Source organism: Lampris incognitus, chromosome 3, assembly GCF_029633865.1.
Source record: "Lampris incognitus isolate fLamInc1 chromosome 3, fLamInc1.hap2, whole genome shotgun sequence".
Lineage (NCBI taxonomy): Eukaryota > Metazoa > Chordata > Actinopteri > Lampriformes > Lampridae > Lampris > Lampris incognitus.
Window position 1 is genome coordinate 76140035 of NC_079213.1, and position 18428 is coordinate 76158462.

General features: G+C 42.3%; 1 protein-coding gene across 1 annotated transcript; it reads left to right on the top strand.

Annotated features, from left to right (window-relative positions):
* The first annotated feature begins 998 nt into the window (after window positions 1–998).
* On the top strand, window positions 999–10738 carry amotl2a (angiomotin like 2a). The gene is made up of 11 exons (XM_056276165.1): window positions 999–1161; window positions 2255–3051; window positions 3296–3491; window positions 4196–4340; window positions 4457–4549; window positions 6211–6506; window positions 6618–6808; window positions 6925–7026; window positions 7141–7319; window positions 7661–7840; window positions 8322–10738. The coding sequence occupies exons 2-11, from the start codon at window positions 2327–2329 to the stop codon at window positions 8405–8407; spliced, it is 2193 nt and encodes a 730-aa protein (XP_056132140.1). The 5' UTR covers window positions 999–1161; window positions 2255–2326; the 3' UTR covers window positions 8408–10738.
* Window positions 10739–18428: the final 7690 nt, after the last annotated feature.

Genomic DNA, 18428 nt, shown 5'->3' on the forward strand with positions numbered 1-18428 from the left:
GGAATATTACATATTTACTATCCCACTGTCCAATATGTTGCCTCCCATCCCCCAAGCTAGCTGAGCTGGTCCCAGTAACTCCACATGCATGTGTATGGAGAGTGCATTGCTGGTGCTAGTGGTGGAGGGGAAACAGCAGATGGCAGGGCTGTCCCCGTCATGTCTGCTTTGGGGAGAACAATGCATCTCTCAGAGCTGTCATTAAGGAGGGGAAGGGGATTTCACTCCACGGACAGCTGGCAGGCAGTGTGCCTTGCACCCTCCTTGTCCACACAGACACACTCTGCAATTAACTGGCACGGGCCATGGCTTAAATATTTACCGGGCACATGCAAACAATAGGCTGTTCAAGAAATAATGATTAATCCACACTTCAATTAAATGAAAACATTTAATTCAAAGATCCCTTGAAATGTACGTTTTGTTGTATTTTTATACCATCCATTGGAAGATGTATCTGGATAGACTGAACACTTCTAGAAACCAACCACCATTACAACTGAACTTTTCTACAGTACACAATCACATTTTTACCTATATATATATTTATTTTTTTAACACACACACATATCTATACGTGTGTGTGTGTGTGTGTGTGTGTGTGTGTGTGTGTGTGTGTGTGTGTGTGTGTGTGTGTGTGTGTGTGTGTGTGTGTGTTAAAGTGAGAGAGGGCCCCCAGAATCCTTTGACGCCTGACGCAGAAATCCATGTCTCGTTTAAAACAGTAAGTAGTGCATCGCATGGCTGCATCTCCTCTATTGTCAACAACAACAACGAACTGTTTTACATGAGAGGGCGGCCAGCTGAGATGGTGGTGCTGTTCCGTATCCAATTCTACGTGCCCTGCCCCCCTCCTCCTTTTTTTCTCTCCCCCCTCTCTTCTGCCTCTGATCCCAGAGGGACTTGGTGCCTTCTGCATTCCGTTCATACCAGTCGCAGCGAACAATCGGCCCTCAGTCATTTATTAGCGCGCCGAGCTCTCCCTCCCGCTCACTCTGCTGGGAGAGCTTCTCGTGCGCACCGACGGCACCACTCCGCGCAAAAAAGACAACCCGGAATAGTTGTCTGGAAACGTTTCTTTTCCCCCCACATTATCAAACCTCAGTTTTGAGAGATTACGCTATCCACCTTTTCCTCGAAAGATGACACCGTAATATTTTGGTAAGTGCTTTCTCCCCCCCCCCCCTTTCCCACGCTTAGATCCACACGCGTCGTAAACTATTGCGATTCGGATGCCGGTTTGTTAACGATTAATAAATATGACGGACACCATTTGGGCAATAAAACGCCAGCCTCTGGGATTTTAGACCCGGATACAATGCTCTAGCATTCAGAGGGGATATGCGCCCACTCGTCGATCATTTGAGAGGAATATGAAAGTTTGCGGTGAAATATTGGCCTCTTTTATGAGCTGCCTTGCGGTCTTTGCTCACCCAAAACATACAGCTAAGCGTATGTGTTCCACCTGTAAATTCAGCAGCAAAAAAATGAAATGTCTTTTTCACTCTACGTTATGGCGTTTTAAGACTAAACACGTTCTTTGGACATTGGTTGCATATGTTTAGCATAGCACCGTGATCATACCCTTGGAACATTTCATGATCACAACTTTCTGTTGTTTCTGTGGCTTCCTGGCAGGGCTCCAACGTTGCCTGTATTTGTACAATCCCTTGTCTATGTGGGTCTTGAGAAAGTGCATACAGTGATCAGGCAACTGAATGGAGTCTGTACTCACTGACCATATCATGTCACTTACCCATTAAGAGCAAATGCCTTCCCCAACAGATGTGTTTTGAGTTATATCTGAATGAATATTATTTGAGACGAGAGTTAAAAACATCCCCCTGTTGGTAGCTTGATTGTTTCCATCCGTCCATTACCTAAGCCGCTTATCCCAACACTAGATAGGTAGTGGAAGTGCTTTAATGACGATGTGCACTACTGTCGTCATTAGGTCAGAATATTCAATCCTTGTGTTCTGTTTGGGTCAAAATGACCCATTTTGAATAACAACTATTAACCATAAATATTGTTAACATCATTAATAAGTGAGATGAAGATAAGATATATGAGGTATTTTAAGTAAATTTTACAATTGCATTGTTCCAAAATGAAAATGTGGCCTGGTTCGATGGGACTGGTGAACAGTACTTCCATTTGCTAATTAGTGAAGAGAACATGAGGGTTTAATGTAACTTATTTTGCTACTGCATTTCTAATTTATCACTGACAAAAGCAATTTTTCTTTCTGCAGATCTGTGATTTTTTTCAGCATCAAATCTACTACTTCTAGACGACGCTTCTAGCCAATTCTCCACTGAATGAGATGAGAACTGGTGAGGATTCTTCTGGAACGGTCCTGCACCGTCTTATTCAAGAGCAGCTGCGCTACGGGAATCTGACTGATACCAGCACACTTCTCGCTATCCAGCAGCAGGCCCTGCGTGGAGGCAGTAGTGGTGGAGGCACAGACAGTGCTCAGTCCTCGCTGGAGAGCCTTACTCAAGAGGAGTCACAGTACATCCAGATGTCAACAAGGCAAGAGCCTCAAGGCCAGGAGCACCAGGTGGATTGCTCACACTCGGAAAGTCCCGTATGCCACCTATACCAGCTCCACGGAGAAGAGCTGCCCACATATGAGGAGGCCAAGGCCCACTCCCAATACTTGATCTCTTACAAGGGGCAAGCCAAGGTGGAAGGCCCTGGTGTGATGGATATGATGATGGGGAGTCCCGGTGAGGGTCAGTGGGACCTGAAACGGGAGCATGCTCGCTCCCTTAGTGAGCGGCTCATGCAACTCTCTCTAGAAAGGAAGGGACCAAGAGACAGTCTACCAATGAGCTCCTCACATAGCTATCCCCAGCTGTACAATAATCGTGCCAGCCCAGTGGCTCTAAACGGGCAAGTGGCCCAACAGTGTCCAGATCAGCGTGGCCCACCACCAGACTATCCCTTCTGTGTGAAGCTTCCTGGTTATATGGTCAGCCACTCACAGGAGCATGGACACTATTACAGAGAGCCACCTCCACCCTTCCACTCACAAAATCACAGGTAATCATGGTAGACCAGAGTCACAGTGTTGAATGGGGTTACATTGTAAACAGCCTGCTCACTTGGATTGGGATTCTCATGTAGCTGGTCAGCATCAGATCTCAATGTAGCCTATCAAGTCATTCCAGTGAATAGGATACTGTCACAGCTGTTGCGTAGCTACTTATTTCATTTATTTCACCCATCTTGCCAATTGCACTCTTCACTGGAGTTTTAACAAATTACTCATCTCTCCTCTCATCAGGTATGTGTCTGTTCAGCCCCAGGTGGTTCACAACGGTATATACCACACAGTGAACCCTGCCAACACAGAGCTACTCGCCACAGCCTCCAACAACCCAAGCAATAACCCGCTTCAGATGGACATGCTGATGCGGGAGAATGAAAGACTAAGGAAGGAGGTGGAGGTCTATACCGAGAAAGCAGCCAGATTGCAGAAGGTGAGAGGTGTTATGATAAATTGAGCTAACAAAGGGTGTGGGAAAACTGTTAAGCATTAGTTGTTTGCCAGTGCTGCATGTCAGGGTGATAAGAGGCCTGGTAATTTGGGATCACAGAATTTCATCAAATAGGAAACTGCGATATTGACAAATAGATCTGTTTTTCTGCAGATATACTAAACTGAAACTAATCAGCTCTTTCACGTGTATGCCAGCCTTTTTGTTATTTTTACTTTACACAAACCTCCATCAACAGTTAATAGCAATATAATATCATTTCTGCTGTTGGGAAATTCTTAGCCTTTGACTCTCCCTGTTATGTATCATAACACATACAACACAGCAGAGACTTATCTTCCTATTTCAGGGTCTTGAATGGTTACAATCATCCTGTTCCTTTTGTGTTTCAAGGCATACTGGCAAATTGCCATGAGGTGAGATGAATGCCCTCACACCTGGGACCCATAAGTGTTCACTGAGGAATGTTGATTCCCAGTTTTCAGAGGGGCAGAGGGTATAAGCCTGCCTGCAAATGGCTCATTTGCAGACAGGCTTACACATAAAACATGCAAGGCAGCTTTTTACCGGAGGCCGATCAGCTCCATAGATTTTGAGTGTTAGAACATGAGCTACTAATCTAGACTGAGGGCGTTTTTTTCAGAGTATGATTTTTAACAAAAAATGTCTTCCAAATTTTACCTTAGCTGGAGTTGGAAATCCAGAGGATATCTGAAGCATATGAGACACTTATGAAAGGCTCTGCCAAAAGGGAAGCACTGGAGAAAAAAATGAGGAACAAACTAGAAGGAGAGATTAAGAGGCTGCATGACTTTAATAGAGACCTGAGAGGTATGGCCACTTTTCACCTGCTGAAACACAACTGTCCTCCTACTTCATATCCTGCTTTTGAAAATTACTGAATACATACAAATGTGTTCATTGACTTCGTTTTATGTAAACTGCAGAACGCCTTGAGACGGCTACAACACAGCGACTGTCCAAGGAGAAGGAATCTACAGACCAGAAACAACATGTCTTTTCAAAACTACTTGAACAAAGTGAGTTTGTTGTTGCATGCATTTCTCCTGAGTGGAAATGTTCTCTTTGTTGTACTATTTTGCAACCTCTTGAATGAGGTGGGCTTCTGGCAATGAAAAGTGGAAAGAAATTTGGGATCTAATTACAGGCTTGATTTTGACACATCGCCCTGTATTATGAAACATTTCACAGTGGCAGGGGCAGTTTTGCTGAGATGGATTTCCTACCACATCAAGGTGGTCCGTTGTGAGGCAGAAGTCACAAATGGGGACGTAGATGACTCTATCTCTAATGCTATGTGTTGCTTTTAGCACACAAATGCCAGCCATTTTTTATAGCAGCAGTAAATGTGGCCTGAATTCCATGAATTTTTTTGGTATTTCTGGCTGTTCCAGCACTTGGAATGCCTCCCTCCCTTCTGCTTAGGGTTGCATTGCTGCCAGCCTCCCTCCTTAAGGGGCCCTCATAGGATAGGGGCTACAGGACATCCATCCCTAACTCAACATAACCCTTGTATGGGCATTTCTTTACCTCAGGGTTCAAAGTCAGGCTCAATCCGTTGCAAATCAATCAGGCTTTTTTCAGTACTATGTCTGGGTTAAATGATACTCATCTGTGGGACCAAACTATTCATTTTATGCATTTTAAATTGTGATGTAGAAGATAATTTTGTGCAAGGTTTTTAAACTTAAATATGACTTACTTCCAAATGTTAGCCTTCTTTTCCACTGACTCATCATTATTATCATTATTATCATCATCCACCGTTTATATATTAATATTCTGAAGTATTCCAAAAGGATTGAAAAAAATAGTACTATTTTTTTTTCAGTCATCTTGATCTGCAGTTACACAACCAACATGTACTTTTCTGTTACACATTATCCTGGAATTATTGCCGTTGCAGAGGCATTTCTGTACCATGGAGGAGACTACTTGGGTATGTGTTCTGAAAATGTGTTCTCAGATATTTTACCCTCCTAAGATGGTTACCACAGTAGAGGTAAAATAGCATTTGAAATCCAATTTACAGTTTGTGTAGTTCACACTTTTTTCTTATCTGGAATGCTAGCATTTTCTTTAGAAATGCCTGTTTACCTCATGCCCTCTAAAGGCATTCCAGGGCTTTCCCCAGTACAAAGCTATGCTTGTGTGCATAAGTGGATAAGAGGAATTCTACATTCCTTTCACAGGCATGCACTCTTGTGTAATCTCTGCCTGTACAAAAATGGAAAAGGAGACAAACTGTTTTTTGCTTCCTCACAGTTTACTTTTTCATTTGTATTCGATTTGATTCACTCTAGTAAATTAGGAATATTTCATTATTTCAAGACTTTTGGGTATCTTCACTTTGCAACTCTCTTTGATTAATTTGTGAACTACAGGACAAGGTCACATGGCCTATTTTATTACATGCTTTGAAGTGTTGTGAGACTGTCCCTTGCTGGATCACATTCCACTAAAAAGATGACTCCCCGAGTGATCACTTAGCAGCCTGATTGACCCTCTTACTTACTAACAGCATTCCTGTGACCTTAGCGTTAGAATGTCTTGGGAGACGTGGAGATGATGGCTGTGTTAACCTCATACCGTCCCTTGTACTGTAGCTCTTAAGAGCATGTAACCGTTTCAATGTGTGCTGCATTTTTAATAAGTCTCTGCTTTTCCTTCCCTGTTTCAGTTGAGGAGCAGCAGCGGGAACGGGAAAATTTGGAGAGGCAGCATCAGCATCTGCGCATCTCTGGTGAGGAGTGGTCCCGGAGACGGGAAGCACTGGAGCATGCTCTGGGCTCGGCACAGGCCCGCAACCAAAAACTGGAGGAAGAGTTGCAAAGGAAGAGAGCCTATGTGGAGAAGGTGGAGCGGCTGCAGAGTGCCCTAGCTCAGCTACAGGCCGCCTGCGAGAAGAGAGAAGCCCTGGAGCTGCGGCTCCGCACGCGGCTAGAGCAGGAGCTGAAAAGTCTTAGGGCAAAACAGGTGAGGGGAGAGATTCCTGATCCCATATACACTGCATTATCTCTATGTCTACAGCATAAATATGGTGACGTAAAATGGTTTTCACTATTGTATCTTATCTAATTGGCACAGTCTCAGACCCAGGCAGCTGGACCGCTGGCCTCAGAGCTGAGTTCTTGCACTTTGCAGCAGCAGCTGAGGGAGAGGGAAGAACGTATTTTGGCTCTAGAGGCGGACATCACTAAGTGGGAACAAAAGTATCTGGAGGAGAGCACTATGAGGCAGTTTGCCATGGATGCAGCTGCCACTGCTGCAGCACAGAGGTAGTTAAACATCCATAAATATGGAAAAGGAAAAAGGATGAAATCATCAGCAAGCTGCAATTGTGATGCTTTCTTATTGATCCAATATTTTTAATACTCCTCTTCTTTGTTAACAGAGATACGACCATCATCAATCACTCACCCCGACATTCACCTAACAGCAGTTTCAATGAAGATCTGCCATTATTCAGTCACAGACACCAAGAGATGGAGAATAGGTACACATCCTGTCTTAATCCTTGCTCACATATGGAGAGGTCTATTGTTATTTACCTTGTTATGTCTACTGTGGGTAGGTGTACTCAGGTTGTATTACTTTTGTATATGTGAAGGATCCGGGTCCTCCATGCCCAGCTCTTGGAAAAAGATGCTGTGATCAGGGTCCTTCTGCAGCGTTCCAGATGGGAGCAGGACAAACTGGACAAAAAAGGGCTTCGGATGGCTAGGTCTGTCCCCTCCATCAACACTGTGGCCAACAACAACCCAGCGGACTGTGCCACCAATGGGAAAGGTAAGTGGAAGAGTGTGGGGTCACAGTTCATGGATTGCCTAGAATTCTAGTCAAGAATTTTTAAACTAAAATGACACATGCTATTAAGAGACAACTGGCAGACAGGCTAGTACTGCCAGACAGAATGTACACTTCCAAAAAAAACTGGAATTGAAGACAACCCTTTAGTGTCCCTCAAATAGATGTGTTTTTTAAACTGGAATGCATATCATCCCTCGCTCAAAAATAGCAAATCCAGAATAGTCACAGGAGATACTCCACAGAACAGATGTTTGGGAGTGTACTGTGTCTAGATGTGATCTGGTAATTAAACAGCTTCCTCTTTTTGTCTGTATTTTTAGGGAAGAGCCTCTCAGATGACCAGACGGGTGCTGCTTTGCCGCCACCCCAATACTGTGCAGTGACAAAGGCTCAGAGCCGTGACTCCAGCACCCAGAGTGACATGTCCTTGCAAGAGCCTGAGCACACTGCAGAGCCTAGCAAGCCCACGACTTTGGAAGCTATCTCGCCACCTTCCCCTGGTGGGTATATTGTCTTGTTAGGTACTGGCCTGTGAATGTTCTCATTCATCCAGGTCATGGTTATCCAAAGGAATTGAATCAAGTGCAACTGGACTTGGTATATATCCGTGAAGACGTTTCGCCTCTCATCCAAGAGGCTTCATCAGTTCGTGCCTTTCTGACTAGACCAAGCTAAGCTTCTTGGATGAGAGGCGAAACGTCTTCACGGGTATATACCAAGTCCAGTTGCACTTGATTCAATTCCTTTGGATTGTTAGGTACTGGTTTTCAACCCCCGTCTTCCTTCTTTGTAAACCGAGGCAGCTGCTATCAGAAATTACCCTTATATTAATTTGAAAGATAAGCCTGTCCTTTGATCTTTGCTAGTTAAAGTGTAAGCATACCCAGGATTATGACAGATGGAGGTCGATTGAATTTTGCTTTTATTTGCTTTAGCACATTTAACTTTTTGTCTAACAAGCTAATTTTATCTTTAATACAGAGAACTTGGAGGAGCAGACTGTACCACTCAAAACATTCAAGAACATCAGTTGCTCAGAGGCAGAAGTGGTTGAAATTCTTATCTAAAACCACAAGGTGCTGAAAAAAGCTTGTGCAACTGATCAGCAAAAACACGAACGGTGACGTCATAGTTGAGAAGCGGGAGGCTTCCCTTAAACCCATCACAGGGAAGGAAAGTCTGCCTGACTTCTGGACAGAGCTGCTGGAGGACGTCTCCCTGAGATTCAGGCATTTTCACTTCAATCAACCATGTGTTATTGGAAAAGAGATTAAAGAATGTGTCACAGTTTGGGTTTGGAGAGCTGAGCTTTCCTGTACTGACTCTGTACACCTCAAAAATTTATGTTTAGTTTGCAATGTTCCCTGGCAAGTCTGAATTCTTCAAGGTACCTGGACAGTTCTCTGCTTTACTGCAGAGTATAGGAAATGGGCTGCTTTGCATAAATGCTGTGCATGTTGTTTTTGTTTTTTGTTTTTTTAGTCATCTATTTATATTAATGAGTGCTGCTCACTGTGATATTGGACATTTTTCCATAAGAGAGAAAAGGAAGAAAACAGTACATTCAGTTACTCACATATGCCTTTCTGTGTTCCCCTTTTTGTGCCAACATGACACAAGTAACTTTTTCCTGGATTGTGTATACTGTCCTTTCTGAAACCAGTGGGAGTGCTTAGTAAAGCTGGCAGAAGTATGCTCTACATGTTTAGGATTACTCTGTTTAACACAGTGCTTGACTAAATACAAATTAACCCACCTTCAGCATTCCCTATCTTAAATTAACTATACAGAAGATATTTGTTAATAGCCAGTTGAGGCACCGCCCACAGTATAGCATGATTTGAAACCTCCCATTGAAGTTGGAGCCCACAGAAAATGTCTGTTCATTCTTAAAAAAAAAAAAGAAGACAGGATTGATGGTGTTTCACGGGGGTCTAATTTTCAAGATCCCGGGTTAATGTTTGGGGCCTCAGATGGCTACTGCCCAGCATTCCTCTCCCCTCTGCTTACATGCTGTAGCTAATCTCCCCACATTCCTCTCTGAAGGAATGCTCCCGTTAAAGAAAAAGGCTATCTAAAGTCTGACCCCACGGCCTTGTAAAAACTCCATGCATTCTCATCACAACTCTTTTTCTGGGTCTAGTTATTTTTTTCTGAGCCATGATAGCTGGTCCTACCATGACCAACTAAACTGACTAGGGTAAAATGGGAATGGCCAGCTATATTTGTTAAGCATTTGCCATTCTATTTGTTGTCACCAACACTGTGTACTTTTGAGTTATGCTTTCTTCTTTACTCTTGTTTCTCACATTTCTCTTGTTACAATGTCCTTGACATGGCATCTTGTGTTAAATTCTGTCTACACAAGGTAGGGTCAGTGAACATTGCAGAATGTAGATCCTTTTTAGAGCAAATATGGGAGTGTTTACTAAGGCTGTATTAAACTGGAATGTGCCACGATTAAGAATTCCTCTGGTCTTTAAAGGGGAATACCACCGAGCTAAACTATTCAATTATGTTGCTCTAATGTTTCAGTTTATTAAAAAAATCATTCTGTACTGCTAGCTGGTAAGATATGGGAGGAGAGTGCCTGGTCCCCTTTATCTTTCATAGAGTTCCAATGGGAGAAGTGAATTAGAATACACATCCATTTTGATATGGGTAGGTCATCTGATTCAGGACTGCAAGTGTAATTCTGTTGAAAAAAAAAACAAAAAAAACAACAACCTCAAAACCGTATTGTGTTAGTCAACAAAACCCAGCATTTTCTAAGTACTCTTTATTTATATTCTGCAGTGTAGCTCCACTCCAAGCAGTGTAGCTTGATCTCACGGTCAAGGTCCTAGAAAAAGTGTAAATTCTTGCATTTGATTGGTATTCCCCTTTAAGATTGATAATTTTATTTTCTGCCACATTGCATTTGCTGGTCAATGCAACGTGTCCAATTCAGCTGATTTTTGAAATGCCCTTATCACTTTAGACTGTGTTTACATAAAGGGCCGCTTGAAGTGAGAGACAATAATATATTTTTTAGTTATTTTCATTTGTACATTTTGTATCTGTTTTGTGATGCCAAAGATTTGGAATACATTTAAGTTATAACTGATGACATGTTATACAAAAGGTTCTATTCAGATGCCTTGCTCCAGCTGGTTGACCCATTATGATGTTGCTGTGAACTTTTGTAATGGTAACTTTTGTATATGCCATTAACATTTCACATTAATAGATTAAAATCTTTAATATATGCCTGAAAAAAATGCTCTCTTTTTTTGTTGTTTTAATAAGTTATCTGGAGTGCCAACCTTATGTAAACTCAAGCAAGTGTATTCGTGTATATTGTGTCTGGAGTAGAAGCACACTGACTAAAATGCAATTAATAAATTTGACACATTTGCTTCAACTGCTTACAAAAGTCAACTGTATCTTAATCACCGGGGAGAACACCCTCCTTATTCGGTATAGAAAAACAACTCCTACACCTGTGTGACCTGATGCAAGCATCCTGCATTACAAGTCACTGTTTGTATGTTGTACACAGGGTTCTGCTAAATTCCAAACTAGGTATGAATGCAAAGTAAGTCCCTTAATCCACATAATGAAACATGTACTGTATTGGGTGGTGCAGCAGATCACACAATGATATCTATAAATGCTGAAAATTTAGATATATTATGCAAATAAATTAAATGCATATGGCATGTCATTGATAAAATTGAATATAACAATGTAGTTAAACATTCTGATATATGATAACACTATTGCATAGTTCAATAATATATGCATATAATTATATGATCAGTGTTATAAAAGAATTTTACCAATATTGCATACATGAATGTAAAGTATATATGCAGGTATGCAAACACAGTTGTACAACCTGCCACAACAATTCTATTGATATAGCTTTTTTTTGTTACTAAATTTATTCCCAGTTTTTTCCTGTTCTCCTGTCGAATAATTCCCCTGGCTCACGTTTCCACAGGAAGGAGATAGTTGTAACACCAGCTTCCTTCAAACTCGTGCCGGCTGCTCTCGCTATTTTACACGCTGAAGCCTTGCATGGATTGCATCACCTTCAGCCGGCGAAGGAGACGTAGGGAGAATGCTTTCGGCTGCAGGCGCCCGGGTGGGCCAGAGGGGTCGCTGGAGAACGACGAGTCCCCGAACACTACACCGATCTACACCCACTATCCCTCGGGTAAGGGTGGCCTAATGAATGCCTTACCCCGTTGACGCTCTGGCCGTGACCGGTTACGGCGAGTCTGGGATACGAACCCCCCAGCCACACGACGAGCAGATTGCAAGAACGGCGGTTTATTCCGCTTGGCCATCAGAGCGGCCTTATATCTAATAACTTATGTATATCAAAGATGTACATTGTGTCTATGACTACTACTACTACTACTACTTTCGGCTGCTCCCGTTAGGGGTCGCCACAGTGGATCACCCGTTTCCATTTCTTCCTGTGTCCTCTGCATCTTCCTCTGTCACACCAACCATGTACATGTCCTCACCATATCCATAAACCTCCTCTTTGGCCTTCCTCTTTTCCTCTTCACTGGCAGCTCCATTTTCAGCATCCTTCTCCCAATATACCCAGCATCTCTCCTCCACACATGTCCAAGTCATCTCAGTCTTGCTTCTCTTGCTTTGTCTCCAAACCATCCAACCTGAGCGGTCCCTCTAATATACTCGTTCAATCCTGTCCTTCTTCATCCCTCTCAATGCAAATCTTAGCATCTTCAACTGCCACCTGCAGCTCTGCCTCCTGTCTTTTTGTCAGTGCCACTGTCTCCAAACCATTTAACATAGCTCATCTCACAACCATCTTGTAAACCTTCCCTTTAACTCTTGCTGGTACCCTTCTGTCGCAAATCACTCCTGACACTCTTCTCCACCCACTCCACCCTACCTGCACTCTCTTCTTCACCTCTCTTCTGCACTCCCCGTTACTTTGGACAGTTGACCCCAAGTATTTAAACTCATATACGCCTTCGTCACCTCTACTCCTTGCATCCTGATCATTCCACTGTCCTCCCTCTCATTCACGCATAGGTATTCCATCTTGCTGCTACTGACTTTCATTCCTCTTCTCTCCAGTGCATACCTCCACCTCTCCAGGCTCCCCTCAACTTGCACCCTACTGTTGCTACAGATCACAATGTCATCCGCAAACATCATAGTCCACGGAGACTCCTGCCTGATCTCATCTGTCAACCTGTTCATCACCATTGCAAACAAGAAAGGGCTCAGAGCCGATCCTTGATGTAATCCCACCTCCATCTTGAACCCATCTGTCATTCCAACCACACACGTCACCATTGTCATATTCTCCTCATACCCCAAAGATGTACATTGTGTATATATGAAAAAGAATGCATGAAGAAAATGATAGTCTGAGAGGCATGTGGCATGGTAATCCATTATACTAATTAGATTATACATTAGTTTTATGGACAGTTCAGTTAGGACATGCTGTGTCAGCATCTTGCTGGTGCCTACTGTACCATAGTAGACAGTAATTGGGTGTGGCTTGACAGTTGGTACAAAAGAGTGATTCAAGTGCCTTTTGCTTCACCTAGACAGGGTGAGCCTGTACACTAAGGGTGCTCTATAGTTGCATCAGTTTTCCATACAGGGGGTGGAAGGTATTATGTAAAATGAAGTTGATCTTTCTCCTAAATCCCCCCCCCCCTCCGCTTCTGTCTCCAGGGGGTCCAGACATAGCCATCATGCAATCGCAATCTTATTGTGGAGGAGAGATCTGAGTCACTCAGTGATCTTGTTCACTCTGAGATTTGTGTGTTTGGGAGCTTTGTGTTCTTAGATGTGTTACCCAAGGCAAACTGGTCAGACAAATAGGGATTCATTAATACCAGGATGTCTCTTAAGATCCCACAGACCAGAGATACAGAGATACAGGTGCCCACTCAGGGGCAGGCAACGGAGTGGCACTTATAGGAGAGTGTCTGGCCACCAGCTGATCCCCCCACAATGTGCAGCATGGGACACAGCAAAAAAAACAACAACAAAAATTTGAGGTCATTGCCTTGTCAGCTCACCATCTGCAAGGTACAGGGAAGGTGTGAAGAGCAATTCCTGTTAGACAATGAGTGGGAGTGAAGTGGACATATGTGTGGTACAAGTTGGAAGTAGAAATCGGCTCTTAGAGAAAAGAACACAATCTTGCTGGGAGAGAGGGAGCCTGTGCTTATGTGGAAGGCTGAGATTTAACTAATTAGATAAAGTTGGGCTCACCTTTACACACAGGGGCATGAAATAATCTGGGTGGTTTCTCTCCAACTCAGGAATTAATCTGTAAGAGTGTAAAGATACATAATAACCTCTGACTTGCTGCCCTGTGGTTGGAGTTTATCTCAGAAAACAACATGTTTGTCTTGATACAGCTGGAAGTTTGTATAGCATTGTTTGGGTCCAGATACATGTACACAGGACACTACCATGGTACAACATTTGAGAATACAGCCCATGGTATGTGTTTACTAAGGCTTAATTTAAGTTCTTATCTGAATTTTTGCACTCTATGGCAGGGGTTCCCAATCTTTTCCATGCCGAAGCCCCCAGAATAGCGTTAGCTTCTGCAAGATGTCTTTAAAAACCCATTTACACTACTATGGTAAGTGCAAAAAAAAAAGAAGTGATGAATACATTTCGTTGCTTTTATTAATGCAATAATAATTTAATTTCTATTTCAAATCTTTAGTCATTCCATTAGATTCAATATTTCTGTTTTCCATTATAAGTATTGTTTGTCAGTTTAGTTTAACAACATTAAACAACATTATATTATTCTAAATATTATTATAACAATATATTATTATAAATATCCATTATCTGAACCGTTTATCCTGCTCTCAGGGTCACGAGGATGCTGGAGCCTATCCTAGCAGTCACTGGGCGGCAGGCGGGGAGACACCCTGGAAAGGCCGCCAGGGCCCGCCCGCCCACGCCCAGCCACACACACACACACCTAGGGACAATTTTAGGGAGAACATGCAAACTCCACACAGAGGATGACCCAGGATGATCCACCAAGGCTGGACTATCCAGGGGCTCGAACCCAAGATCTTCTTGCTGTGAGGCAACCATGCTAACCACTGCACCACCGTGCCGCTTATTATAAAATATAATTATAGATAAAATATAATTTACAATAATATATAATTATTAATATTAATCATCATACATTATTGTAAATGATATTTTCTTTATTTTATTAGTTTTTAATTATATTCTATATTATAAATTGTATTTTATATTATATCCATCCATCCATTCCTTCCATTATCCAAACCATTTATCCTGCTCTCAGGGTCTCAGGGATGCTGGAACCTATCCCAGCAGTCACTGGGCAGCAGGAGGGGAGACACCCTGGACAGGTTGACAGGCCATCACGTGCACACACACACATGCACACACACACATGCACACGCACACACGCACACATGCACACGCACACACACACGCACGCACGCACGCACGCACGCACGTACACACACATTCATAACTAGGGACAATTTAGTATGGCCGATTCACCTGACCTACATGTCTTTGGGCTGTGGGAGGAAACCGGAGTCCCCGGAGCAAAGCCATGCAGACACAGAGAGAACATGCAAACTCCACACAGAGGACGATTCAGGATGACCCCAAGGTTGGACTAACCTGGGGCTCAAACCCAGGACCTTCTTTCTCTTCCCTCCAATTTGTGAGGCCCCCATTTTGAAAACCACTGACCTACAGTATATTGTATGGGTTTTAGGGATACAATCCAAATTTTTGGTTTTTCCATCGTCTGAAAAATGAACCAATAGGTAGTAAAGTTGTTGAATCAAGTAACTAAGCAACTGCTGAAATTTAATCTATTGAGGAATGCCACACTCACAGCCTCCAAACGTACTCATTTTATATGATTGATTGGTTGAATCATTTAAAGTTTAATGAATATTGATGAATAAATTATGGTTATATGATACAAGAGAGACAACTGAGCCACCTTGCTCAGTGTACAAAATGACTATCAAGAAACTTGAATGTATAAACCCACATTATCTTCTGGTTTCATTATTTCTTTATATCAGTAAATTATTGAATTCAATTTTTCCAGTGTTAGCTATTCTCAGTGCAGTTCAACTGTAGTTTGTATCATGTATCATTCAGATCTCAGTGTGCCTGCCACATGTGATTTGCCTGCTGTGGTTGCAGAGGGTACGTTTCAGCAAGCTTTGACATTCAGTGTAAATATTTTGCCTTCTGTGCTCCTCTCCGTAACCTTGAAATGGCATTCCATAAATGCCACACGTCTTCTTCTTGCTGGCTTTACTTGTGGCAAATAAGTGCCACTTTTCTCAGCTCAAGAACAATAAATCAATACCTGCTGAATACCTTTCCAATTAAGACATGTAGCCCTGAAATAATTTTACATCTATTGCTAATTAATCTAAGTTAACTTTTGTCTGTTTCCCCGTTTGCTCAAAACGATCACCTCTCAGTCATACATTCATTCGGCCATTAATAGAAGGGAATCGAGTGAAAGCCCCCCCCCCCCCCCCCCCCCAGTGACTGTGAGTAGTGATGGTGGCTCTACAGGTGGAAGATTATGATTACATGACTGAGAGCGGTGCCAAGTCTCACTGGCTTCAAGGAGCCTCATTCCTGGCAAATCTGGCCAGCAAGCTGAATTTCATTATCTCATCCTCCAGCCAATATGCTCATGGATCTGATGCATTGCATTGAAATCTACAGTTTTCTAACAATTGCAGTGACTGTCGTGGTAAAGTAGGTGATCAAACTCTGAGCAACTGCATGTATGGCTGTGACTTAATCGGTGTGACTCTAAACAATTGCATACGATTCTCATTTCACCAGATAAATCTGAGTGTATCAGTGACAGATAAGTCTGTTCAAACATGATAGCGGCTGAGTTGTTTATTTGCTTTGCATGGTCAATATAGAATAAATATAAGGCAATTTGATAATATGCTGCAAGTAGTTTATTTCTTCTCTTACTCTTATGTTTATATAGCGTGGCTTCAGTGTACTTAGACTATTATCCATATGAAATGAATGTACATAATGGTAACCAGTTCCCATGTAAGTTAACCAACAGTGTTAGCCATCACAAAAGGGGACACATAGTAAGCATTGGCCTCATTTGGGGGGCCTTTAGACACATTTTTGCACAATAGCCTGTGAGAAAAACTTGGAAAAATAACTGTGGAGCACTCTGTTTTGCCTTAATTTCCATGGAGATTCCAAAACTTCCTGCCCAGAGCAGTCATGGAATGTGCCCCCACCCCCATACTTTTCCACATAAATCAAGGCACCGTCCTCTAATTTTAGGCCTGCTATTGGGATGAAGCAAACTTCTTGGATAGCAAGCTTCTTGCATCAATTTAATGGGTCACCATTGGTATCAGCAGTATGCCTATAGCAGTAACTGATGTCCTTGTGAAGGTGTAGCACTTGCCATGTGTACACTGCACCAGAAGCCACCCTCCCCACCGCCCTGCCTACCCTTTATCAGTCTTCCACCTCTGTGCTAATTATTTTCCCTCTTCCTGCAGCTTCTTTGCAACCATTGCTCTTGTAACTCCCATTCTATATACTCTAGAAATAGTCCTTATATAAAATTACTGGTATGTCATTTACTTGTGACACTCCATAGGAAAGCACTCTCACTTCAAAATTACAACCTGCTGACTATTAGTGTAATACATCAACAACTTGTCTCTCTGTGATCTCTTAAAATTGTTCATGGACTTCTGAACAATGACTATTTTGTGCTTTAATTGATTGTACTCCCCTTTCCCCAGTACACATAACACACGCAACCTCTATGTTTTAGTTCCTTAGTGTGAGGCACAGAAAATCACCATGGCTATGTGGCAAGCTATGTTCTGGGATTGTCTGTGGTTTGTAGTGAATCAGCTGAGCTATGTAGTCTCAGTAAGACTGACTCATGAGTACAGATGGCAAAGGCCAAGGAAAGGGATGGATGAGTCAAAACGTATGGTGTCTGGAATGACATAGGGAGAGATTCTTTCAGAGGTTAAAAAGACAGTGAAGGGTAATAATCAGGGCAACTAAACACAACAACATGAGTCAATAGTGAAGACGAGACACCAAACATCCAGGTGCAGACTTTATACATTTTTTTGTGGAAAGTCTGTATCCTATCTTGGAGTCCACTTTATCAGTGAATGCTTAGGACACCTATACATCCAGATATTTCCTGTATACCTTCCTCATTTACTCTGAAGATATATGTTTCATAATAACCCAGACTAGCTTTCCCACCAATGCGTGCAGTAATATCCAAAGAATGATTGCTATGAGGGCTTCACAAGTTCCCAGTTAAAGCAACATACTAACAAGTGTATTTGGGTGGGTAATCACAGCTGGAGAATTTAGTGTTCATGCCTTGGCATGTGAAAAAACCTTAGGAAAGCTTTTATATAACCCTTTAGATCCCTGATGTATATCAGTGATACGATCTAGTTCACTGCTATGGACTTGCTCTCTGTGGGATGGAAAAGGCAGGCGCTCAAATAGTTGGTATGCTTTAATGGTATTCTGTCTCAACAGTGACTGTTATTTACAGTATGTCTTTAGCAGAGATTTTTCTTTTCCTTTTACATTTAATGCCATGGAAGTTTGTAGTCACAGCCTTGCTTATAACTTCCACAATTACAAGAGGTGAAACATGCAGGATCTTAGGGGTGGATCCTACAGTTGTAAGGTCTTTCTTGAAAGGCATTTCCTTTTCTAAAGACCAGGACCTTTGTTATACAAAACAGTGCAATGGTTGGGCCTATATAAATTGTTGTTTGCATTGTGAGGACAGTAACTCCGGAGTGAATAAAGGCAGCCATGATACAAATAAAGATCATACACCACATCTTCAAAGCTATCAAGTTTCATTTAGGGCATACATATATTTAATTTATTTTTTTTATTTTTTGCAATGGTAGGCGCCAATTGACTAAAGCAGGAGCTTAAGCAATCCAATTGCATGCAGTGGGTACACAGATACCCTCTGTAAGGGCAAGTGAAAAGAATAACACA

Bases quoted from the DNA above. Each gene is read 5' to 3' on its own strand.
- amotl2a (XM_056276165.1), top strand. From the start codon at position 2,327: ATGAGAACTGGTGAGGATTCTTCTGGAACGGTCCTGCACCGTCTTATT. The intron at 3,052-3,295 runs GTAATCATGGTA...TCCTCTCATCAG, and splicing joins TTCCACTCACAAAATCACAG to GTATGTGTCTGTTCAGCCCC. The intron at 7,841-8,321 runs GTGGGTATATTG...TCTTTAATACAG, and splicing joins TATCTCGCCACCTTCCCCTG to AGAACTTGGAGGAGCAGACT.